The sequence below is a fragment of the Melospiza georgiana genome, chromosome 2 (genome assembly GCF_028018845.1).
Source record: "Melospiza georgiana isolate bMelGeo1 chromosome 2, bMelGeo1.pri, whole genome shotgun sequence".
NCBI lineage: Eukaryota > Metazoa > Chordata > Aves > Passeriformes > Passerellidae > Melospiza > Melospiza georgiana.
Window position 1 is genome coordinate 100,322,634 of NC_080431.1, and position 26,212 is coordinate 100,348,845.

The 26,212-nt window shown below is 37.3% G+C and overlaps 1 protein-coding gene across 1 annotated transcript in view; it reads left to right on the forward strand.

Moving 5' to 3' along the window:
- Positions 1-26,212, forward strand: part of WWC3 (WWC family member 3) — a 99,201-nt gene that overhangs the window by 49,636 nt on the left and 23,353 nt on the right. The window contains 6 exon segments of the mRNA XM_058045577.1: positions 3,967-4,096; positions 9,575-9,724; positions 11,783-11,856; positions 20,820-21,062; positions 23,928-24,017; positions 25,169-25,743. Of these exon segments, the coding sequence (XP_057901560.1) occupies positions 3,967-4,096; positions 9,575-9,724; positions 11,783-11,856; positions 20,820-21,062; positions 23,928-24,017; positions 25,169-25,743 (1,262 nt within the window).

The window sequence follows — 26,212 nt, forward strand, 5'->3', positions numbered from 1 at the left end:
AGTTACCTGGAGCTGTGCTCTGCTCTCTGCAGTGACTTCTTCACTTGTGAAAGAGACTTGTGGTTTTGTTTTTGTTTCGTGCTTTTAAGTGGTTTTTTTATTTCCTCTTCTGGTGAGATACATGTGGTTTTTTTGGGAGTATTTTGCTTCTAGGAGGAAGTCAGCCAATTTGGAGAGTACTTAAACTAACAGCTGAAGAGAGAAGCTTCTCTCACCTCCTTGTGTAGTCAGGAGACAAATTAGCCTGAAAGCCTAACTGTGCTCTAGCCTGTCCCTGTGCAATCTCTCCCCTACCTCCTGTATTTGTTGGGAGAGAAGGGTCACTCAAGTCAAGTACCAAGGCTGAAGTAGTTTAGTTTTTCCGTATCCTCAAAGTAAGTATATTGTCTGAAAAGAATTTCATTGCTCCTTCTTTAAAACAAAAATGCTGAGTTTTTTATACTCTGTTTCCCCCCTACCCCGCTTCCCTTTCCCCTTTAAAGTTTATTGCATTTCAGACATTTCCCACTTCTGTTACATTTTCTGAAGTTTTGGTCTGCGTCATTCTTCTTCCTTCTTGTGCTAAGTCAAATCTTCAAGTAACTGCCAAACTGCAAATGGCATGCATCCTGTTCAGGTTTTTTAAAGGCATGTACATCACTTTTTTTCAAGTGTAAGCCAAGAACAACATTAGGAGCCATCAAACTTGGGGCTTTACTTCTGGCTGAATGTTTGCTTTGAAACTGTTACCAAAATGGCATCATGTGCAGATATTGGAACTTGCTGCCAGGTGACTCTCTGTGCAGCCTTGCTTGGTATAGCTCTCAGAGAAGAGGCAGCTTTTATGGAGAGGGCGGTTGGGTTGCTCAGTATTTCCATCATTTTATGTTGCTGTGCGATTCAAATGCCTTTGTTAAATGCAAATCTCTTACATTGACATTTTCCATGTGCAGTGTCTGCCTTGGACTGTGTTTTGTTTTCTGTTCTTTTTAATTTTAGTAAAATGGCTTAACCATCTTTGAGGAGAATGAAAAGAAAACAAAACCACAGAATGACTATAGAAGTGGGGTTTTATGAGTGGAGACATGATTGAGGGGGATTTTGATACTTCTACAACTTCAATACTGTCAGAATTCCAATATTCATAGAACTGCAGGTTTATATCAGGACTGTACTTTCTACAGTTTCATCTAAATTTGGTAATGTTATGTGTGATAAACCTTGGACATGGGTTTGTGTTTGCCCAGTGGAGACTTTGTGGAGCTCATTGTTTAGAGCCTGCAAAGATCCCCACCCTGCAGGATGGTGTACCTTGGCCACCACCACCTTTGCCCCAAGGTACGTCTGCTCCTGTCACAGTCCAAACTTACAGGGTTAAATATGAGCCTTTTCTGGAGCAAATTCCTTCCTCTGGCCTGGCAGCAGGGACTCAGAAGGAGGAGCAGTTCCTTCTCCCCTGTGTTTTCAGTGACCCCACTGCTCCCCGGCAGGAATTCTGGAGGAAGAAGGCGTTTAGCAACAAAGGAAATGAAAACTTGGCCAGTTGGCCAGGAGAGCAGAGTGAATGCTGTGAGAAGTTGGGAGTGACAAGGAATTAGGACTGGCTAAACAATTTGTAGCTACAGACTAATGTAGAGGTTAGGAGATCTGACAAAAACTTAAAAATTAGATTTTTGCTGAAGTACAGGCCTGTGCTTTGGTGGAGGAAAATGGAGGAACATGGAATCTGCCCCATAGGACTGAAACAATGGCCAAACATTAGTAGTCTGTGTATCCTAGAAACATCTTCATATCTTTACAGTCTTGCATGTTAGTTGAATATTCTTGCTATGCTTACAAAGGTCTGATCTGTATTTTTAGCATGCTATTTTCCATTAATAAAATGGAAGACTCCTGTTAACTCTATGGCTTTCAGAAATAGAACTTTATGAAAAAAGGGAAAAGAATTATTAGACAATAAATAACAGGTAATTTTGTAAGCTACTTTAGTCAGTTTGGGTTGCCAGCAATACCGATTTAAGCCTAAATATTTTTGGCAGTAGGAACTTCTCCAATTCTGTCCTTAAACAAATATCAATTCATAAGCTGGGCTCCAAAGTGACGTCCAGGAACATGAATATGTGGATAACTGGACAGAAATCTGGTTGAAATTAAATAATTTCCTTTTCCTGAAATGCCACCTTAGTCCTGGCAAACAGTATAATGAGCAGTTGTGTTGAAGGCATTTTCATGTCTAATATTTGAATATAGTTCCTAACATTACAGTTACCTTCATATAAAAATGTATTATCTTTTTAATGTGACTTTTAGTGACTTGGATTAGTTGTTTTATCTGCTCAGGATTTCAGATAAACTTAGTGAAGACCCAACATTTTGAAAACAAAAACAAACAAACCCTCAGCTTTAATACACATGACATTTCAGTCCTTTCTTGTTCTTGAACCACTATTCATAAAAGATTATATGTTTTCTTATGTAATTTGGGGAAATTTGTGTTCAAAGAAAAATCTTGAGAATCAGACTTCTTTTGTGTTGTCTCCAAAAAGAATAACTGTCAGAAAAAAAACAAAAACAAATTAAAACTGTAAAAATCAACCTGTTTTTTTCTAAATATTTTGAGCTACACAATAAAACCACAGGATTTTCATTTACTCCTTTTGATTTTTCATTTTAAAGTTTTAATTTTAAAACAAGTAATCAGGTGTAAGGGGAATTGCACTGCTTGTGTTTTAACTGGCAGAACATGCTGAGAGACTTTTGTTGACACTCTTAGTTTAATGTAATAGCTATCTTGAAACTTGTTAGTTAGTTTCAATATTTTAAATAGAGTTTGGGTATTCTTCTGTATGCATGGCATGCCCTCTCCTACTGCATCTTTTGTAGATTGATGTCCTTTGTCATGAACAATGTGTGTTTTTTCCTCAATTCTGTTAACCTGATGTACCTTTTCCTGAAGCTATTTTTTCTTAGCATTGGCCCAAAGACCTTGAAACTTACCACATTTTCTCTGTACACATTCTTTTCATGATAGATTAACAGGAAAATGTAGTTTTCCATATTTTAACAGGAACTTCACATGATTTGCAATAGTTGCTGTAAATACAACTTGTTAAAACTCCATAGCCATTTGTTGCAAATCCAAGACCAAATAGTTCTTCTGATAAGTTCACTATAGTCTCTTGTCTTATTCTTTATCTATAAATCAAAGCAAATTATCAAGATGATACACTGGACTAGTCTTCTGCCTCCTGATATGTTGTCCTTTACTATTGTGAGATGTTGGAAAAAAGGTTTAAAACTCAGCCAGTGGATGTTCCACTTGAGTGATTTTAATATGTCAAGATGGAAACATTAGTATTACTTCAGTCTTATGTCATAGCTTGTGCTCTTGCTTCTTGCTCAAAGGTGTAAAATCTTCTGGGATGTTCCCATATCATGTTTTTCAGTGCAGAATGATAATGTCTTATAGATATCTTATGGAAAAGGTAGTTAAATAGGCCTATAATGGCAGGATAGCATTTGCAATAAAATTTTAGGCATTAAAATTTTCTTCCTGAGAAAATTTAAATGCATTTGTTAGAAACTTCTAAAGCAAGATCAAGTAGAAGCCCTGGAAGAGATACTGCAATATGTGATGCTGCATGAAAAATACAACAGCCAGACCGCTCAACCTTTTGAGTTATAACCATCTAGGTTAGGTTTAGGTTAATTTTGCTTTTGGTGCATGAAATCACCCACAGACATTGCTCAAAAGTAAGCTCTGCACTAGGATATTAAACCCAGGAAATTTGTTGCTTCTGCAGAACCTGGGTAGATAATTGCTTTGCTTTGTCTTTAGAGTGGTCTTGGCACTGAGTGCTGTGTTAATTCCAAGTAGGGTATCATTTTATTCCTGGAAATGAAGTGGTACATGAATAAGGTCTTAGAAAGTCCATGTGCTTTCTAATGATGTGAAAATTCCTAAATTTGTCTTAATATTTTCAACAGGATTGATCGTAAGATGTCAAATGCTCATACAAATTACAGACTGGATGAAGCACAAGCTATCATGAGTGAACTTCGAAGCATAAAGAAAGCTATATGCACAGGTGAAAAAGAAAGGCAGGACCTTATGCAGGTAAAAAATATGCTGCTGAACTACTAAATAGTAGTAACCTACCTCTGTTTTCTTGCTTGGGGTTGCATTGGGTTTAGCAAGTTTAAATAAGAAAGTAGGATGGCCTAAACTGATTTTTCTGTTTGATAATTGCCAACAACAAGCAGTTCAAAAATGGTAAGTGGTCATTGTCTATACTGCGAGCACAGGACTTCATATGCATTTTATGTTTTTGTCTAAATTTTCATTTAGCTCAGTGTTTCATTGAATATACCTTTAAATTGCTGCTGTTAGTTGCTATGTAGTAATTACATGGTATTAAGAAGAAGCCTTTGTGATTTGTGGTAGTTGTTTTTAATTTTATTTTATGTCTCTTTGCATTACCCATAATGAAATAGGATTGAGAGTTCACGTGCTAAAATGTTTTGTCCTTGTGTCAACCATGTTTTTCCCTTTGTATGTATTTACCCACACTAGATCTCTGTCACTGTCACACTTTTTGCTCCAAGCTCTCAAGTTTGCGAGTATATCAAGGCTCTTGTTAGTTTCAAAATGGTCTCACAAAACCTTCAAATAGTATGAATAAATACAATGTATATGCAAGCATGAAATTGATGAATTAGAGCATGAGGATTCAAGGGGGGAGATACAAACCGAAGTAGTGGAACTTCTGAGTGGTTTCTGTGCTCTGCCTCAAACTCCCAGTTGTGTGTTTGTTGTTAATGTGATAAGAGCTTGATCAAAGAACAATAACCCTCTGCCACCAAGGGATTTTACTGCAGACCTGCCTGAATATGCTGCATATACAGAGAGGTGATAAGGACAGTTCTCTTCACCCAGTCTTGAAGCATTTGTTTGGAAGAAGGCATTTTTGTTACCTAAAGTTATGGAACCATACAAATTACCATTGCTATGTAAATGTTTTTTTTTCAGTTTTCTCTGCAGTAGTGTTTTTCGGGTTTTTTTTTTCTTTTCAGTTGTTAAATGATATAGGAAATTTATAATCTACATATTATGAATTTCCATAGTTATGCAATTATTAAGTCTCCAGTGCATTACACAAAGATCATCTGATGGACCACAGATCCCTTGTTCAAGTAGACAGAACACTGAAGTCACTATGAAAAGTTTCTGCCTTGGCAACTTTCAGCATACTTGTTATTTTGGGCTGGCCAAGTTTTAAAGTGATTCTCAGTGTTCCATGTGCCTAGCTAGCAAGAAGTGATTAGAAAGACAGTTCTTCATGGATGCAATAACACACATTTTAGGAAACTAACTGGTAATATAAGGACTTATGTGTGAGATCTTGGAGCAGTTTAACTACTGGCCTTGTTTTTACTTCCCCAGTAGATTTTTTTACCTCTTTTCCTTACGTTTTCTGCCCTCAGTGGCAGTAAATCCAGCTGTAAACATTCAGATGCTTTGAAAATCGTATTTGGTAAACCAACTTTAAATGTGCTTGCAGTTTCTTTAAATAGTGTTGTGGTAGTTAGAACTCTAGGATCAATGATTGGGAAGTGCTGGCAGGACCAGAATGTCGAGGTTGTACAAAACAAAAGCAAAAATGAAAGTGTTTCATCCTTCTTCATGGCTTTGTGTGATGTACAGGAAATATGAGTCTAGAAAGTATCTTTTTTAAAGTAGTTGCAATCTTTTCTGATGGAGTCCAATATTACAGCATTAGAGTATATGCAGTTCAGGAGAATGTAGAAAACAGTTGTTCCACACAAGTGTAGCATGCAAAACATTTCTTCATGTTTTGTTATAATGGCTATACAGAATTAAATGTCATAATTTACAAGGACTGTATTTGTAAAAAGGGTGTATTTTTGCCAGCTTACTGTGCTCTGCAAAAATACCCAGCTCTCTTTTTAAATTTTGACCAAAAAAAATTACTTTTGGTGTCACCGTCACCGAATTAATCTGTGCTATGCCTTTTAATAACTATGGAATATTATTGTCGTAGATTTAGTTAGCTATGTCAAATAAGTACAAGTCTGTTTTAAATGTCTTCCTAATAAGTTCAGAATTCAATTTTTATTTTCCTATTAATATTGGATTTGTACTGTCCTTGAAAACACTACATTTTAAAGCTGTTGTTGTTCAGAAAAACTTTCTTAGGAAATCTTTTTTAGTTTTATATTTGTTAATAGATGTTTTAAAAGTACCGTGTAAAAAATATGGGGTTTTATTTCAGAGAAGGGAAGCGGACTGTTTCTCACAACTTTTTAATTTAGATCTGGCCAGTGTAAGCAACAGAACTAAACATAGTAGAAGTGACTCAGTCTTGTGTAGGTGCTTGGAAAATTGTAACTGTTATAGAAGTATGATAATTGGTTTAGTTGTGTGGGTGACGGTGGTCTGATTTAAATTGGATGCTGTGATTACAAATAAAGCAAAACATGCAGTGCTACTGCTCAAAAAAAGTGGGCAGACTTCTTATATAAGGTTGAATAATAAAGGTGTATGGTTAGGTTCCTGAAAGCAGCATGTTTATTTCTCCTCCCCCATCTCTTTCTTAATTTTGTTTCTGTTCAGTATGTGTATGCTTTTAAAATGTCGTCCTTGGAGAGCAATGGACTTTGGTTTTTTGTGGGGTTTTTATTTCTTCTTTTTTCTTTTCACTTTGTTACCAGATAAATTGGCTAAATAGGTTAGATAGGAAGTGCACTGAAATTTGTGCAGAGTGCTCCCAAATCAACAGATAATGGTGAAATGACAGTGCTCATTTCTCTGTTTTTGGGTAAGTCTGGGCTGGTGTGCCTAGAACTTCACATTAACAGGAGGCTTATTGGACAGTTTCTGTGGGATTGCCATAAACAATCCTTAAACTCCAGATGAAAGATGGATTCCTCTGTGTAGCTGGGGAGGAAATTACTCCTACTGTTTATAATAAGAATTATAAATTGTTTCTATCTAAAAATGTGCTAACTCTGGTTGTAATTTTCCATGTTAGGGTTGCTGGTGCCTGTTTTCACTCATCCAACTAGAAGGACTTAAAGCATTTATGCTTGCCCTAGGGCATTGTCATCTGTGCATGTAGATGTAAGTTAAAGTGATGCTGCTTGGTGATTGCCACCTGTCAAATGTTTCCTAATTTCTAAGTAGGGGCCAGGATTCAGCAACTGTGCCTGGATAGGAAGCCTGGCCAGCAGCCAAGTGGCCCTTCATTACCTGCCAGGGAGAATGCTTGAGGGCATCAGGAGCATACCAGGAGTTCATAAAGTAGCTGAAATACAGGCAAAAATTTAGACTTAAGTTCTAGCATCAGGATCTGTGGTATTGCACATACCTGTAATGTAATATGTGTTAGCTAAAGGTGGCAGATGGAACATAACTTATTAGGAGAAACTTCAGGCATTCTGAATCCTGAGTTTTTGTTGATGCAACTGGCCATGCTTTACTGGGAAGAGGCCGTGATCTGAATTTATTGTTTCCGTGTTACAAACCCATTAGAGATCCCTCTTGATCCTCCATACAGCAGGAGTCTTGACAGGACTGGATGATTTCCAGTGAGTTTTGAAGAAGAGAGTTAGACAGGAGTCTACAGTTTTCATAAAGTAAGAATTGTGGGTTTTTTTCCACATTGTGGAGCAGTTCCTTTCTTAAGGATAAAGAGACACTAGCTAGGGATCTCTTGGCAGTGTAGCTTGAAATTGAATTTGCAGTTTCAGGCTGAGAAGAAAATATGGTTTTTATCCTTCATAATAAAATGGCTTATTTCAGCTGGGAGGTGGCAGAAGAGTTGGCTTTTTTGGTGGACCCAAGACAAGTTAAGCTTCTGGAGGCAAGTGGCGGTAGCCTTGTCCTACTGCCAGCACGTCTGGCATTGCTCTGTGCTGTATTCTCTCCTTGCCAATGCTGCTTGTGAAATCCCAGCCCCTCTCAGACCTGTAGAGAGCAGGCAGAGATTGAAGAGGGAGCAGCACAAGCTGTCCCATACCTGGCATGAACCACGTGCCATTCCCTAATAGGAGGGAAACAGAGTGTGTGATGTAAAGGGCTGTCAGGGAGGAACACAGGGCCCCACTCTTCTGGCTGGGGTGCCCACTTACTCACTCATCCTGTATCAGGCTGGGTGTTCTCCCTCTTTTTCATCTCTGGTGGAGACTGGCCTGAGGGAGGGGCTGGTATATGAGAGCAAAGTGAATGGACCATGTATGATGGAGGCCATCAGAAAAAGCTGCTTTGCTGGCCAGTTCCAGGACTGCTGCAGTTTCATAATCCTGGGTGCTTCCTAGGCTCTCAAAACAGAGGCCTTCAGCATGGCCTTGCTCTTCTTGTCAGTAGCAAAGAGTTGCTATTACACAGGTTCATTTCTAGACTCTACTAATTGAATTTGATGTAAGAAAAAGCAGCATTGCTGTGTTACCGTTTTTAAACTACACTTCGAAGACTGAGAAATCTTCTAATAATTGGTTATGGACAGTAACCTTGGTTTGTTGCAAATCACTGGTAGTCAGAGCCACTGAAATTCCTGAGGACCACCCTTTTCCCAGTGCAATGCCCCTGACTCTGTAATTCAGACACTAGAGTAAGCAGTTTTAGTAAGTTTTTTATGTGTATTTTTTGAACTAAATTTTTATTGTGTTATGATTTATAAATTACTACAGATTTTCAAATTTCTGATAATTTTTTTACCCCACATTTTTAGATTGTCCTTTTTCCTGTGAAGGATGGGTGAGAGGACAAAATGTTTTTCATTTTTGTGTGATGTGTAATGCTTAGGATCTCTGTCATAAATGACAGCTGGTGATTTTGTTACTAATACTACATTATCTTTAATTTTTGAACAAGAGAGAATGCAAAATGAGAAAGTAAAAGTGATACTAACAATTTTGTTTAAGAGCCTGTCAACCAAGCTTATATTGTCAAAAAAGTTTTATTTGTTATTTTGTGAGATTCTGTCATATTCCCCTTTCCCCTCAAAGACTGATGTTTCTGCTTTACTCTGACAGTTTGTGTCATTGTCTAGACATTTCAGCGATGTCCCTTGCTTAACCCAAAGTGTAAAATATCTCTTAACTATGTGAACCCTGGCTAAGAGAGCACAGGGATGCTATCAGCTGTCATAAAAGTGCAATCAATACAAGGTATTCATCAAGTTGGATGAGATAACAGTAGTGACTAAGGAATGTAACCTGTGCAGAAGATGGCAAAAGGGCAGGTGAATCACATTTGTCTTCCCTATCAGCTAATGTGAAGTTGACAGCTGCTAGATTTAAAGAGCTGCAAGCCATACAGAAGGTAACACATTCCCAGATCTAAAACAAATAATATAAAGTCTGCTTATTGTTACATGTGTCTTTTAAAAGGAGAGGTTTATTTCAAAGCAAACCTTTTGCATGCTGGTAGCACAACAATGAATTTTACTTTCTGTAAATAGCTCTGTATAGGCAGGCCACCAGTCTTTTTAAACAATTAAATTTTTTTTCTGTTATTAAAAAGTCTTATGAGAACATTTTTTTCTAATAATTTAAAATATGTCTTCTCCTTTAGAGCCTGGCCAAATTAACAGATGGATTCAGGAATAGCTGTTGTATTACAGATTCCCTGCAGGATCTCCAGCACAATTCTAGTTCACTCAGTGACTCCTGTTTACCTCAACAACACTGTGATGCTTGTTCTCAGACTGACATCACTGGAGAGGTATGTGAGTGTTCCTATGTGAAACATTTGCTGTACAAAATTAGCTGCTTTTGAGCTCCAGTGATACAGTGTTACTTACACTGTTAATTAAAGAGGTGTTGGCTGGAGCAGAAGGAAAAATCCAAAGCATTACTGCTGCTGAGGGAGTTGCACTTGCTTGTTGTTTCCACTGTGTGCAAGCTATGGGCTTGGGGGTTCTGCTGCTGGAGCATGGCAGAAGGATGCAGGGGCATGCTGGTGGGCAGTGACTGGTAAAGGCAGCTCCTGGACTCAGCCAGCCCAGCAGAACCCACACTGCATTGCCTCTTTGGTGACTGCAGGTTCATCTTGGACTAACAGCTCTTGCTTAGGTGTTCATGGACCTCTTCTCTTCATATTCCCAGCTCTGAATTACTGATACTTGTAATAAGGCAGGAAGGAAGAAAATCCTTCAGCCATCTTGAAGTTGCAGTAGAGACATGATTTTGCATGAGATGTTTGCATTGGGATAGTAGTAATAGCTGTGTATTTTTTTTTAATTTTATTTTTTATATCTTGTTTTTTTTAATTTTATTTTTTATATCTTGTTTATATTCATTGTTCATATGTATTGAAGATGTCTAGTAGATCTCTACTCCTTTCCTCTGTCTAAGACAAGGAAAGTATTTTTTATTCTCAAAGTATTTTTCTTAATCAACAAAATTTACGATGTAGTCTATTACACCTTTGTGCTCAAATATGCTTTTAAATATGGTATTTGAGGAGAACATACTGGCATTCCTTGGAAATTGTTCTATCTGAATGAAATTGTGTACTCCAAATAACAGTCAGTAAAAATTCAGCTTGCACTAGTACCATGGCAACCCAGTTGTTAGTCAGTAATAAAACATATGCCTCTGTGGAGGACTGACACCAAAGCAAGAAGGCAACTTGTTTGTAGTTTGTTTGTACAGTGGTTTAGATGGTACTTTACATTTAGTTAGAAATCGTCTCTTTGTTGGCTTTACCATCCCATTTCTCACCTATTATAATCCTCCTTCACTGCTGGCTGGTTGTCAGATTGGAAGTCTCCAGAAGGTCCCTACAGAAGAGGAAATCTTGTTTTTGAGAAAACTGAGCTAATGCTTAGGTGTGTTTCAGGGTGTTAGGCAGATGGTGCCTTCAAGGTGTAATTTTTCAGATGGGCCATGGATGGGATTATTGAATTCTGAAACAAATTGCCAAAAGGAACACAGGAGCATTTTCTCATTTTCAGTACACAATCCAAGACAACTACACTGTAGAAATTATGTTTATCAGTTGTAGGCTTTTTGTAAGGGAAACAAAAATACATAATTACCTGAATCTTTTCAGGGAACTATTGTTAGCGCCATGTGAGTAGACAAAAGGTGGAGTTTTTACCCATGGGTTGATGGACACAGAAAAAGCAGCAGTGAGAGGAGAACTCTGGAGATGCAGCAATGCTCTTGTGTAGTTTAGGTTTTAACTATTAGACCATACACAAACTTCTGAGGAGGGAAGTGCTAATGCCCTAAAATAATAAATTGCTGTAGAAACACTATGCAGTAGGAGTTGCAACATAAATACACATTCTACAACTGCTTCAAGGATCAGGTGGATTTTTTTGTACTTATGTTTAAAATGCACTAACGTTGTAGGTGCTGGGTAACACATCACAGTACAGGGAGTGTAATCTGAATTGCTTCAAAAGTATTCATAAAATAGCCATATAAAATAGCAGAATATTTCAATTAAAACACTCTTTGCGTTGTGGACTTGGATAAAGTTGAAATGCTTTGACCATTTATCAATGATTCAATTTGCTAACCCTTGATTTCCAGGTTAATAATTTATTGAAAGGGCTTATTTATCTTCTCTGCTTTTAGCAAGAAATTAGTTTTGCATTTCTAAGGCATAAAATTGATTTTTTATTATGTTACTAGTAAAGGATAGAGGTTTCTTTAGTGAATCCAGTAAGGAAGACTAATATATCCCTTTCATTATTGTGATGAGAGTGTTTTCAACTTGTTTCTTTCTTTCTTTCTTTTTCCTCCTCTCTGTGCTATTCAACTCTGCAAGTTTGGATTTGATGACAAAACAAGACTTGTAGACAAAGTAAGGCTGAACTGGCAATATGAAGAGGCCAAGAAAAGGTAATTAAATATAAATCTATTGGGTTTTATATTTACTTTTGTGATTAAAGTTTTCAAAGTAGAACTGGACCCAGCCTCCTAGCTGAAATGTCTTTGGGAAGACTAATTTGCTCTCTGTTGAGTAGTTCACAGATAATGAAAGCTTAGGTAAATATAAGACTTTATCATCAGATTATTATATTTGTTTGCAGAGATAAAGCTAAATGTCAGCCCTGTTCTATACTTGTATAAACACAAAATTGTAGTGGTTCAATTAAACTGTTTTACATTTTTTCACCCTCTTTCTCAAACCTAGATATAAACAGTCTTTAAATTTACACTTATCAGTCTGGTCTGTCAAGATACCCAAAGCCTTGCATACCTGTGTCTTAAGTTCAGTGTACTGAAGGCATGAAGAAGAAAGAATGCTGAACTTCCTGTGAGATAAATGAAGATGTTCAGAGCAGAGCAGAAGGGTACATAAAAATAAATGTTGAAATTGGAAAAAAATTCTGATAAAAATGATAAAAAGTATTACTTTAAATAGATTGGTTCTTCAATAAGTCCTACAGTCTAAATGCTTATTGTAAGTATTTCTCTTGTGGAGGCCAGTCTTGAAGTGTTTTTTCATTTAATTTATTGAAATTTTAAAAGTACAATCTACTTAAATAATTTAGCAGGTCCTCATTGAACCTCACTGTTTTCAAACTATTTGCCACATATTCAGGACAGTAGTGTGGGTGCAGGTGATTTACTTAAAGTTAGTAAATTAATGCACTTATGATTATTTTGATTTGTGCTGGTAGAATATTCTATTACTTAATTTGACTGACACTTAAAAGATTCAATATGGTTAACTTCAAAAACCATAGTTTTAAAATTTGTATAAATTAGGATTTCTTTTTCTTTTTAATGTGTTCTATTCTATCATTTTTTTACATTTCTCAGAACAAGAAATAGAAAAATAAGTTAAATTCTTTTGCCTCTGTTTTTCATATCATGGTGACTTTTTCTTTAGGGGCATCTGTAATGCTGTCACATGTCTTGGCAAGAATTGGAAGTTTATAGGCAGTACACCATTTTGTTGTTCTTGGAAAATTTACCCACATCTGGACACAATACAGGCTTCAAAAAATTAAGTTGGTACAAGCAAGTTAGGTAAACACAGCTAAATCTTCAGGATTTGAAACTTGAATGGAAGTCTGTGTCATACATACTGTGTGTAAATACCAGTGACTATTACCTAATAAAATTAAATAATTGGGGGAAAAAAGAACAAAACAAAATGTTTCTGTGTCCTGTGTTTGCTCACAGGCTAAATTAGCACTTAATAGTCCAGTGATAATTTAGCAACTTAGAGTTGCTAAAAGAAGAATGATGGAATTTAGTTTTATACTGTTCAGTTTAACAGAGCCACTGATGCTGTGAAGATTGTATTAAAATATTTTTAGTTCAGCTTCCTGACATAGCTTTTCTGTGTTTTTTAAAACAATTATCTTCTTGTTTGTTTATGATAGGGAAAAGATGGAGTGGTGTTTTTTTGAAGGGGGTAAAGAGGTGTTGGGGTTTTATGGGTTAATTTTTTTTTAGTAGCAAAGCATTTCTCAGCTGGAAATGCCGAACATTTGTTTCTGCATGGAATGCAGTATTTCTGAACATCAGAAGTGAGGTGGTGTTTGATCTTAATTAAGTGTAGAAAATCTGGGTAACTAAGCTTCCAACTAGAGAATGGTGATTGCAGAAAGAGTAGTTTTGCTTTCCCAGGATAGCAGCTCTGACAATGGTCTGTTATTTGGCAAAAGCATGTTAGTTGCTTTAAAAGAGTAGCCTTATTCTGCCCAGTATGTTGTACGGAAGTAATCAGCTTTCAGCTTTTGAGTGGAACTGCACAAAGCTCATTGCCCCTACCAGTTATCTCTGTGGTTGCATTCTTCATTTATCATGCATTCCTTCCCCTTAGCTTGCTGGCATTTCTGTAGGGCTTTTGTCTCTACTAAATATCTTTGTGTTCATTCTCCCTTGGCTGGTGAAATATCTACTGTTACTGCACAGTGTGGGTGACGGAATGTGCTGCCATGGATTAAATCTACAAAGTAGAAAATTAAAATGCTACAGTATGTCACAACTGTAAGGCAGTATATTGTCACTGCTTGCTTGTCAAGTGGGTGTTGAAACATACAGCAAATAAGTACAACTGACAAACTTTTAATGGGAGACTTAAAATGCACTGTAGTAGACAAGTATGTCCTTTCCCTGAAAGGAAAGCAGGAAAAAAGCTCTACAAACTGAAGGACAGAGTGCTGCATTTTAGTTGCTCTTGTCAATTTGGCCATATATAAGCAGAATATTTGCCTGATGTAAAGTCTTTAAAAATTAAAATATTCTCTGTATATGGAGTTTAAGCAAGGAAATCCAGGGATTTTTGTATGAACTATCTTGAGAAATTCAGGAGATGAGACCCAGTGATTGCAGAACAGTTGTCTTGCACTCCCAAAATATCCTTCCTCCCTTATAAAGGATAGTTTTATTTTAATTCCTCCTTCAAAAATCTCGCTAACTGCTGAATGGTTTGGCCTTTGCATAAATTAAGACATTCACATAGCTTATTTTACCCTCCATCACTTTCCCACTGGAAGGAAGTTGGATGATTTGCAATTTAATTTTTCCCATGGGTATTTCAGATGTAGTACACTGTGGGTTCTGACATTTCCAGCACGCTGGGGAAGAGATCCTCTCCCCTGTTTCTGATCCAGGCTCTTGGACGAGTTTTGTAAATTCTGTTTTTAAACTCACCAATCATGCTGAAAGGAGGCTCAATCACTTTTCTTCCGCTCTGTACTCTTCCCCCTCTCCCATTATTTCTAAATAAACTGTACCTTATTTCCATGAAATTTCTCCTCTCAGATCTGCCAGTGTGGCCCTCCAGAGAAGCAGGAGGGGGAGGGAGGACGGTCTTTTTGAACAGACAGCCCCAAGCTGCCTGGATAAATACTGTTTTTAGTTTCAGTTGCTATTTCAGTGAGACCACCTCTCATGAAAGCATTTGCACAGTGGAAAATGTACTCCTCAAGCACTTTTCTGAATATACTGCTTCATAGCACGAGAAATCAAAAGCAAATTGTTTTTCTTTGATAACTCTTAAGTTGTGCTGTTCAGTAGAATGACTACATGAAGTATATTAACAAATATTCATGAAATGTCATTGCTGCAGTGCCTCATATCCCATGAGGTGTGTTAATTGGTAGATGAAAAATAATCCCTCCAATAAGAAGCAACAAAAATTTTAGCTATAGGGGTTTTTTGTTTGTGGCTTTTTTTTTTTTAATCCAGTCTGATGGTAGCTAACTTTAATGAACTAAAAATACATTTAAACAACTTCAGCCAGCCTATCTAGTTTGGGTAGTATTTAGTTGTATCTTCTGTGAACTTGAATTCAAAGATGTTATTTTTCCATTCATTTCATAGAGGCATGCAGTGGATGTCAAGAGATTTATATTAGCCTTGAAAAAACCTCTTCCTCAGATATGCATAATATTTCTACAGTTGTCTTTAAGGATGTTACTTCTTTCTGATCAGTATAGTTTGTTGCAAACTTGTCTCATTTTGAAAATTAAATTTCAGTTCGACCTTTAAAATCACTAGCACAAGCAGAAGTGTGTCAGTGCAATTTGTGCTTTTAGTGACAAAGTACCTGTTTGGATATTGATAGCAACATTCCAGTACTAATACAATAACATAGTCAAGTAGTTTCCTTTTAAAATTTATCTTGTATAGGCAGGTTTCAAGGTTTAATTACTGAATCTCTAGTGAAATTCAGTGGATTTGTATGTTTTATTCTGCTGAGCAAATCTGAAAATCTGACTTAGGGATGAAGTAATTTTTTTGATGGCACATAAATACCTGACTCAGCCAAACTTAAATCTCCCAGTGTTGGTTTTTAAACATAAAACATTTCCTTTGGGTTACAATGGGAGCTTAGACATGCTTTTGCATTTCTTTAAAGTTTTGTACTACTTCACCTGTGCATTTGGGAAAACTTGCTTTTAGCAGATTTTTGCAATTTTTCTAAAAGCTGCAAAATGCCAGTGGACTCTAATGGCTTAATGAATTTCTTAAGCCAGTTTAAGACCTTGTCATTATTGAATGAACTGGGTTGTCAGGAAGGCTGGGTATTGTACACAGCCATACTCTTGTTGTCTGCCAAAGCTACAGTGGCACATACTTGCAGGAACAGCCAAAATAGACACAGTGGAGAAATGTTGTGAGCATTTGGCCGAGTTCCCCAGCTTCCTGTTCTTTCCATTTCTTTCTTTGTCTTTCTCTAGTGTTCCCCTCTTTGGATATAAATCATAATCCACACTCAAGAGGGTCACTAAATATCATAAATTACCAAGTTCTTACACCCTTCATTACGTGTCTTCAGTCCCACAGCCACCTCCTTTGGGCATCGCGTGTGGCAGATATTCCCTGTTTCCTGAAGTGTCAGAGAACTGGGTCCAGTTATAAGCCTAGGGAAAAGAGTAAGCCAGGCTGATTTATGTGATCTTAGCCACTGTTTTCTTTCAAATAGGAACTAGAATATTTTCTTTATTTTGTCCCCACTGGTCTTCCCATACCACAAGTAACAAAGGCCTCAGTTCTAGAGTGGTATGGTATGTCAGCCAAAAGCCTAGGCCTTTAAATGTAGAGGAGTGTTGTTGGGTTTCCTTTCTTCTCCTTGTAAAATTCAAACCATGGTAAGTTTGAAGAACAAATGCCAGCTGTAGGATACCCATAATTTGTCCATTTTATGAGCATGAGTTAATACCTTTGAATTGGTTCAGAGTATTTCCCTCCCCAAGACACCTGTCTTGTTTATAGTCTGAGTAAGAATCTAACATGGGGTAAATTGTAATTGTAAATCACTCATCTCACAATGAGTGATTTTTACTCACTTCTTATGCTCTATTTAATAAATAACCTCTTGAGCTCAGCAATATAAGTTCATTAGTGCTGGGTTCAGATACCACCCTTGAAAGTGATTTTCTGGACATTAACAAAATCTTTAAGGTTCCCCAGGTATTTTCAGTGATAGAAGGGTTGCCTCGTTTTGTCAGGGGGAGAGGGAGCTGTCTAGAGCTATAATGATTCAGACATGCTACTAAATTTAATTAAATTATGTCTAATTCAATTTTGGAAATACATGCCTTTTTTTCCCCTGATATAGTTTGTGTAATAAAGTAGTGTCTCTACTGATTTTCATCCTCATGCTGTGTCTGCATTTTCTTGAGTGAGACATCATTCTAGATACCTAGGTATGGCCATTTCAGGACAGATGTGCCATTTCAAGTCAGTGTTTGCTTAAGATCATCACCAGGTTAAACCTTTGTCATCCCATCTGTGCCCCTCCCTTAACAGGAACTGTTATGTTCATCTCCATTAGAAATTTTTAAATACTGAATTAAGCACCAAGTTGGCCTGCCTACCTAGGGAACCAGTCATTTGATACCACCTACTCCAGTGAGGAATGCAAGCTCCCCAGCACTTGTTATGCAAGGATGGGAATGGGCAAAATGCCTGGAATGTTGATGGCTCAAAATTAACAGTTTTTTCCACAGGAATATGTTAAATGGCTGGATCAGTAGGGACCTCAGTGTCTGGCATTAGGCCAGATAAAAGCACTCTTTTGCAGTCACTACAGTTAAAAAATAGTATCTTTAAAATACTCGTTAGGAAGGAAAAATGTGTTTGAAAAACAGGGGCTTCATGAAGGATCCTAAATATTTTTTTTCAGTTTAGGTTGCAATCTATGTCAAGTCATTGATTTAAGTGGATATTTTAAGGCAGGTTAATATATGCACTGAGTTTGACAACAGCCATTTTCTTCTAACACAGCAGCAGTGAGAATGGCTGGTGTAGTACAGGCATAAAGTCTGGCATAGGCAAGCAGAGTGAAATGGCTTATTCATGTATTTATTGTGATTGGAAGAAAAGTTTGTGTTTGATGAGACAGACTGCAGTTATGGAACATACTTAAGAGGACTTTTTTATTAAGTTCTGAGCATAACTAAACATGACTACTCCAATTTTCTTTTCGTAATTTTGGGTGAACGAGACCATAAAAGCCTTAGGGGTGTCTTCTGTCCAAGGAGATAAATATTCCAGTGTGTCACTGGTAACTTCTTGGAACAACTTACCATACAGAGGGATTCCTCAGTGGAAAGCAAGCAACAAAATTGCCCCAAAACTTCAGTTCATGTGCAGGAAATAGAGGTTGCAGAAAACTGGCTTATTGGTGCTTCAACAGATTCCTGCATTATATAGTGTTGTGCCTGCTTTTTCTTTGTGTAAAGGGAAGACTGTAGAAACAAGAAGAGCTAGCTGAAAGAGCTAGCTAAGAGTATCCAGGGAATCAAAGTAAATACCTAATCAGATTTTGGAACTCTTCAGTGATACAAACCTTGTCCACAGCAGTACTTTCCTTTCTTTAATAACAGTATAATTAAGTTATTGTATGAGAACTTCCTACTTTCAAAGCATCACCATAACAGAAATTGAAGGGAAAAAACAAACTTTAAGCTGGAATGTCATACACAAAGGGAGTTACGTGCTCTCAGCAAGCTCAAGAGTCTAAATTAAAACCTCTTGTATTTAGTGAAGATGGTGTTTTTCTTCACAGACAAGTGGAATCACTGATTCACTAGCACTGAAAGAAGGGAATCTCTTCTCTGATCATACTTCTCTCTTCCTTGTTGCCTTCATTAGTGTTCATTTGTACCTGTGGTCTGCTTCTTATGCAGCTCCCCCTGCAATGTCAAAATAACTACCAAAACAATTGAGAGTGTTAAAATGAAGAAAAGGGTCAGTCCTTCAGCTATCTTAAGAAGAAACACAGCGACTTCAGATGAATCTCATCTTCTTTTGTCCACAAGCTGTGTAAAAGCTTATGAACACAATCAAATAGTCCAGGCTCATATGATTCACACTTGCTTGCCAAGCTGTGATAACTCAATTGTACCGGAATTCTGTGATTCTGTTGAAAGGATCTTGAGTCCTTATTTGTTTCATTTGGCACTGAACACCTGAAAATCAAGCTCTGTGTGCTTCAGGAGTGTTTACTGAATATTTAACAGCAGAGCAGCCTGGGTAGGAGAGAGAAGAGATCCTGACCTTGCTTGCTCTTCCTGGCCCTGACATTTGGTCAATGGGGCGAGGTGCTCTTCAGGAAGCTGCATCTGGAATTCATGCACAATAGCTGAAGCATGAAATATGTAGACTGTATGTATTGATCCACAGTGGTGCCTTCAGTAGGTAGCTATTGGCAGGAAGTTTGTTATTAATGCAAGGAGGAGGAAATGGTATTGAAGGGTTTGATAAAGAATTCTGCTTTAGACAAAAATGTGACATAATACCCAATTTCTTTACTTGCTGAAATGAAATCTTAGGGGGTGTGGGGAAATTGCAGTGAAATTCTTATTAATGTATGGATGTACTCACTGCAAAATTACCTATATTGATAGTTTATTCCCTTCCCCTGATAATAAGATGGCCAAATACTTCCCAGATGTTACTAGGAAATAAATCTTATTGCATGAGCTTTTGTTTTCAGATGGGGGAAATGTCTTCGTCATGTTGATGCCTTTTCTTTTGTTCATAATCACATTATCACACTCTGAATCTTCTGTTTGTGTGTTATGTGCCTTTACCTTGCTTTTTTTATTATTAATTTTCTTTCTTACCAGATGTTTTTGAAAAAGATTATTTTAATCAAAACCAATGAGCTATATCACACTTTTATGGCTGGCTTGAAAGTGTCTATTTATTTATTTATTTATTTAATTATGTGCCCTATTTATTTAAAGGGTAATAATCTTTTAGAGGTACTGATCTTTGTTTGAATGCTATAATTTCAAAGTGAAGATGAAACTGAGGTATAAACTGCAAAAATACTGTACAGTTCTTGAGTTTCAAGTATTCAAAAATCAGAAAACTAGGTTTTCTCTTACTTACCTCTAATTTTAGCTGTTCAATTCTAAAGAGTCTAAATTGTCATTGCAAGACAAACATAAATACCTAACAGTAAGTGTTCTCCCTCTTATGCCAAAAGAAACATTCATGAAATGTCTAGCTTTAGTGTTCTTGGTAATACTGATAAGAGTTCAAAATTTGTTTTTAAAAGGACATTTTCTTAAAATGTCAGCTGTGGAATTATTCTTAAAACTGTTGTTTCATGTAATGGTACAGCATGTTGAGATACAAGAAACTACTTCTAACTACAGCATACTAGAGAAAAAAATCCCAAGTTAGCTTATTCAATTGCATAGTTTATGATAGATTCATCTAAAGCCACTTGTATTTTGTAACCAGTAAGTCTTTTTTCTAGACTGATTTTCTGTTTTAATGGTAGCTTTAAAATTTTTAAAATTTGTCATTTAGCATAGCCTAATAATTTTGGCCCTTTGAACCATTCCTGAACAAGGTGGGACATGATTATATGGACCTGTTGTCACTAGTTAAGCATCTCACCTTCAGCTTCTTCAAATTCTTACTGTACTTTTGAAATCCTAATTTAAGATCTGATTGTAGAAGAAAGATTAATAAGAAAATGTTCAGCTTCATCAGCAGTACAGGCAGTAAACTCGAGTTCCAAAATATTAATTGATTTATTACAAAATGAGAAAGGTGTGAAGACAGATATTGTCTATACAGTAGATAAAAACACTGTAGTTCTCACACATCTACACATGTAGGAACACTTGCAGTTGTTTGCTGTTTTAAAAATACACAAAACAATTAAGAAACTCCTAAAACCAATCAACCAAACACAACCCTCCAAAAACAAGCCCACCTCAAAACCCAGAAACAATCCTTCCAAACCCTTCCAAATTTTCTTGGCTTTATATTTAGAAGAAGAAAGGAACGGGCATTAAAAGGCTTCACACTCTGATATATTTCCTCTTGTCTTTCTCTTCTGAATTTTGAAATAAATTTATTCTCTTTTAAAGAGTTTCAAATATACAACAGCAGCTGGCCTTGCTGGATAATGAATCCTGGCCAGGAATGGCTGAAGCAGACAGGGACCGTCTCCAGCTCATCAAGGAGAAGGAGGCTCTTCTTCAGGAGCTGCAGCTCATCAGTCAGCAGAGACGATCCCCAGAAGACATTGCACGTCTGGAGGAGGAAAAAAGACGCTTGGAGGATGAAATTCAGCGAGCTCGAGCAACGTCTGCTCATGGGGCCACTGAAAGGTTTGGGAACTTGGATTGTTTCCTCCTCTGTTGTGAGATCCATGCGGGTAGCTTCAAAAGGAAGAGTAGGGAATTTCATTGTGTTTAAGGAAAAAAGGAAATTGCTAGAGAAAAAATTAGTTTCAAAAAAGTTGAAGACCACTTCTGTCACTATTTAATTCTATCTGTCTTGAACATTTCTGAAGCAGAGTCACAGGGATGTTGACTAGTTTGTTTTCCCATTCATCTAAAAATTCTGAATAGGAAGAAGAAATCTGAATAGAATCTTGAAAGATGCTTGGAATAGGTCTGCGTGATACTGTCTGATAATAGAGACCTGGATGACAGTACCTGGATAGTGAAAGATTGTTCTTTGCAGTGGAGTAGTAGTCATCTCCAAAAGCATCAGAGCAAAGATCCTTTGCTATATTTAGTTTCTGGCCTATAACAGGAAAGTTAAATGATTATGGTTTTGCTGCCTGTTATATACAATATTTCCTTTTCATTTGCAATCTCAGCAGTGGGAACACATCCCAGTTCTGACATTCAGAGAACATAGGAAGCAAAGTCATTCTTGAAAACTTAAAAATCAAGTTATATATAAAATAAACAACCCAAAAACATATTAGTGGAAACTCAGTGTTTATTTCAAAATTGCTTAGCTTTTCCTGTAGCCAGAGAAAAGGACAAAACATCTTAATCTCTTTTTACCATAGACTGCTTCCAGTGAAAGCAAGAAACTGCTTGTTCTTGCTTCTCATAAATAGTGGTAAAACCTCAGCTTTGACACTTCAGGAAAACCTACAAGAACCAGCTTTAATGTGATCTGTGTAAAGGTTACTATTTACAAAATTAAGACACTTTAAGAATATTTGAAAGTGCTTTCCATGTACAGATTTTGACAACTTCAGTCTCTTTGAAAATGCTTACCTCAGACAGCAAATTCAGGCAATAAATAGAAAAGCCAGCCTTCAGGTCAGTGTAATATATTTTGCAATTTTTGCCATATTGTTACATTGTTTTTCCAGCTTAAACTGACAGAAAAGGGAGTTCACTTTACTCTGTCGTGTAGTAAGTTTTATTTGTTGTTTTTGGGCTCTCATGTTAGGTAGTGCATACTGTGTTGGCAAGAAGGCTAAGCTATTTTTCCATGGAGTTCATGCTGTTAGAAACCAGCATTCTACTGTGGTACTTGATATTTCAAATGCTAGCAGAAAGTTGAGCAGAAGTTAGAATCTATTTTTTATGATAAATTGGAGGAAAGCTTAACTATTAGTAGCCCTGATTTTTTGTTTGTTTTAGACTCAGAAATAACCAGAAGTATTTCTAATTCTGCTTTTGTATTTCCACTTTATTCTAATTGTGAAATACAAAGGTGTTTCTTTCTTAAATAATTAACACTTCTATTACTGAGTTATGCACAGATCAGAATGAACTTAAAATCTGTATGAAAGAGGGTTTTGCTCTTTGTTTTTGTTATAGTGTTGTTTTTGTTAATATTGGCTGACAGCCTTAGTTGGAGGCATTTCTTACTTTTTAGCACAGATACCTACCCTGCAGCATCTATCACTGTGGAGTGTAGGTTCCTAAGTTTGTTTCTTACAGTAGATGGTGTGAATATCTCTGCTTTCACCTGCAAGCTTTTGAATCAGTTTAGTTTCTTGTGTCCATTTGTCCTTTTCTCTTGGTTCCTGCATGCAGTGCCTGTATGGTGTAAGTTTGCATAGCTGAGCTGCAGCCTTCCTTGTGCCACTAGTTAACCTGGCCTGGGGTGCACAAAGGGAGGAAGAAAGCTTGAGAGGTGCTGTTTCATCCAGTAGAACTGGATAAAACAGTTTTTCTGCTGATATTAAAATCCTTTTTGTTGATTTTTAAATCCTGTTCATTAACATGTTGAATTCTAACAGCTGCCTTTGCAGCTGAGGAGGGTCTGAGGCAGCCCAATAACTTTGATCTGCTTTCTCCAAACCCTTTCTTAGAATCTCCATTTCCAGGCACCTTGTGATGTAGGGCTGGAGCTGTAACTTTCCTGGATGTACAAAATGTACAACACAAACCAGAATACTACCCTGATACTATCTTGAAGTTCAGTGATTGGGCTTGGAAAACAAAACACCAGGAATATAATTCTGGATCCAGAAAAAGAGTAGATGGTAGATAAAAATCTATTATTTGAAATTCTAATAATGTCAGAATACTGAGTTCAAGGTATCTTATAGGTGTGTGAGATTGATGGCATTAAAGTTACATTCTGTTTGTATTGTGGTAGTGGTACTGACTAATTCAGCTGCTTGTTATAACAACGGGCAAAAAATAAGTTGCAGCATGAAATTTTTCCTGTAATGTAGTAGTCAAGATGCTGTATTGCCTGCTTGAACATAATGATAAATGAATGCACGTAAAACACATGGAATAAAAGCTTAAATTTGACATTGGTGGTTATAGTCAACAGAAGTCCTTCAAAAATTTTCTTTTTGTCTTTGAAATTTTACACTACTTTTCTTGGAAATTTTTTTTGTGACAAGGTAGAAGGGCATAGTATTTTAATAGCAGAATCAGGTTGATGCAAGAGAAGAAAAATAATCTTGTAGAGTCTGATGTTTTTACCTAGAACTTCTTATGACTGCTAATTCTTTAATGTATTTTCAGCATCATTTCAGGTTCAGTTACTTTTCTTATCTGAGAACTCTCCTGCAGTCTTGGTTCTTGTGTTCTTGCTGGAATTAACATCGCTGCATATGAGCAGCATAAATTAAAACTTTTCATTAAACAGTACAGCTTTTTTCAGTATTCCAAACTTCAATGCATTGATGTTTTTCCACACTTGGGAAGCTCCTAGAACTTTTGTGATGAAGAAAATAGTAATATGTATATGTTTAATTATAGGATACTGTTACAGGAGAAGAGAAATTGTTTGCTTATGCAACTAGAAGAAGCTACACGTTTAACCTCATATTTACACTCCCAGTTAAAAAGGTAAGCTATGTAAAAGCAGCAGGTTTTGAAGTAACTACAGCAGAGAAGAATATTAATAATGCATGAAGTTTATGTTTTATACTTCTGTGTATATATGCCAAGTAAATTAATTTTTCACAACATTTTATACACTTTGCACTTTAGAATGTGATGATTTGGATGGAGTTTTATAAATAGTATTAGTGATGGCTATTTAGGGTACGTTATTAAGTGTAGCTGGGAATTTTATGTTACCTTACTTTCTGAAAAGGAGATAAGTTATTAAAATCTGTTGTAATATTGTTACAGTTTCGCTATGGGCAGTTAGCCTTCTTTTAAATTCTCTGGTTTCTTAATATCGTGATACCTTCAAAGGTAGGGGGTTTTGATGTCTGGTAAGATGACAAAATTTTGCTATTTAAATACGAGAATGTGTTAAGACTCACACCTGAAGTTCAGCATGTTTTGCATATTCACACCCACAGCTGCCTTTTGAGATGCAGCTCTTGGGGATTCTTCAGTTTAACACCATAGCAGCATCAAAAGCTCAGTTCCTGCTGAGTTCCTGTCTCACTTCATCTCTCTCTGGCATTAATATTCTTGCCCCCCTTAACTGAGAATGGTAAGAGGAAATGGAATAGGATTCATCCTAAACTCTTCTTATTTTGCATTGGAAAAACCTGTGAGAGTGAGGCTTACACAGCAGTTTGTTAGGACTTTGCAAATCCCTTTGCACTTCTTCTTCCTGGATTGTTTATGACCAATCATTAATGTAAATTTGAGCTGGATCATGGTAATCTATCCTTCCTGGCTTTACATTGAGTTTGCTGAGCTAGAGCCTGCTCTGGCCTCTTTTCTGCCAAATCGCAGCTGTTTACATGTTGGATGAGAGTAGGCTCATCCTGCTCTTGGATGTTGTTGGAGTGTTGTCTTCAGGCGCTTAGCCCTGATCTAGTTGTCACATGTACTTCTTCAGTCATGGCTGTGCTTGAGACCAGGGCAAGAGACATGAACTGGACTTTAAAATGCCAAATCATCCTTTCCATGTCACCGTACTGAATACATTTAAAATTGCTTGTGTAGTCTGGATTAGTGTTTTAATGTCTGCATTGGTAGTTCTGGTTATATCTGAAAGGACATTTTTGTGTTTTCTCTTTCTTTGCATGCCGTAGTCTGTCAGCTAGCACCCTCACCATGTCCTCTGGCAGCAGCAGGGGATCCCTGGCCTCCAGTCGAGGATCCTTGGCCTCCAGCAGAGGCTCCCTGAGCTCAGTCAGCTTCACGGACATCTATGGCCTCCCCCAGTACGACAAGGCAGACAGTGTCACAGACTACGGGCAGCACTTGCGCTTTGACATCATTCCCTTCGAGGCGCTCACCAAGGACGTGCCCTACGCGGATCCCATGGGACACTCTGGTTTCAATAAGCAGCGCAGGTCCCTGGACACGCCGCAGTCCCTGGCGTCGCTGTCGTCGCGCTCCTCCTTGTCATCCTTGTCTCCTCCGAGCTCGCCTCTGGACACCCCGTTTCTCTCTGCGTCACGGGATTCTCCGTTGGCTCAGATGTCAGAGGGCTTTGAGGAGATTGCAGGCATGGGAGCCCTGGAAATGCTCAGGGCTCAGACCACAGCCTTGGGTGATGATGATGCGCAAGGCACGAGCTCATCTCAGACATCTGCTTACCCTCTGGACAGTGAAGGGCTGCGAGAAATGGGACCACACCTGACTGCTGTCCAAACTGGTGGAGGTGAGTTTGTGGATATTATTATTTTGCCACATTGTCATAGAAAATGTCACACAGACCTAAGCATGCCAGCACAGTAGAGATTGTTCCTGAGTATTTTACTACCATCAGGTAAAAATTGCATGGTCAGTGTTACCTGTTAAAAGCCTGACCAAAACACAGGAAAATCCCCCAAACCCAAACTCTAGTTTTAGGGCAAGGAGGTGCAAGAATAGAGAAACCTTGTCAATAGATCTTAAAACAGTGGTGAATTGACTGGAAGAAAGAGCATGGTATATAGACTTTCACTGGAGTGTAGCCTTTCAAGGATGTAGCAAGAATAAGTAAAGTATTAGTAAGAGAAAGTATGGGTTAGTTACTTCTGAGGCCCCCAGTTGTGCTGATGTTGCCATTATTCTGATAATGGAAAACAAAACAAATTCAGGAGAGATAGGAAATTACAAACAACTATTCCCTACAATAAAAAGCCCGA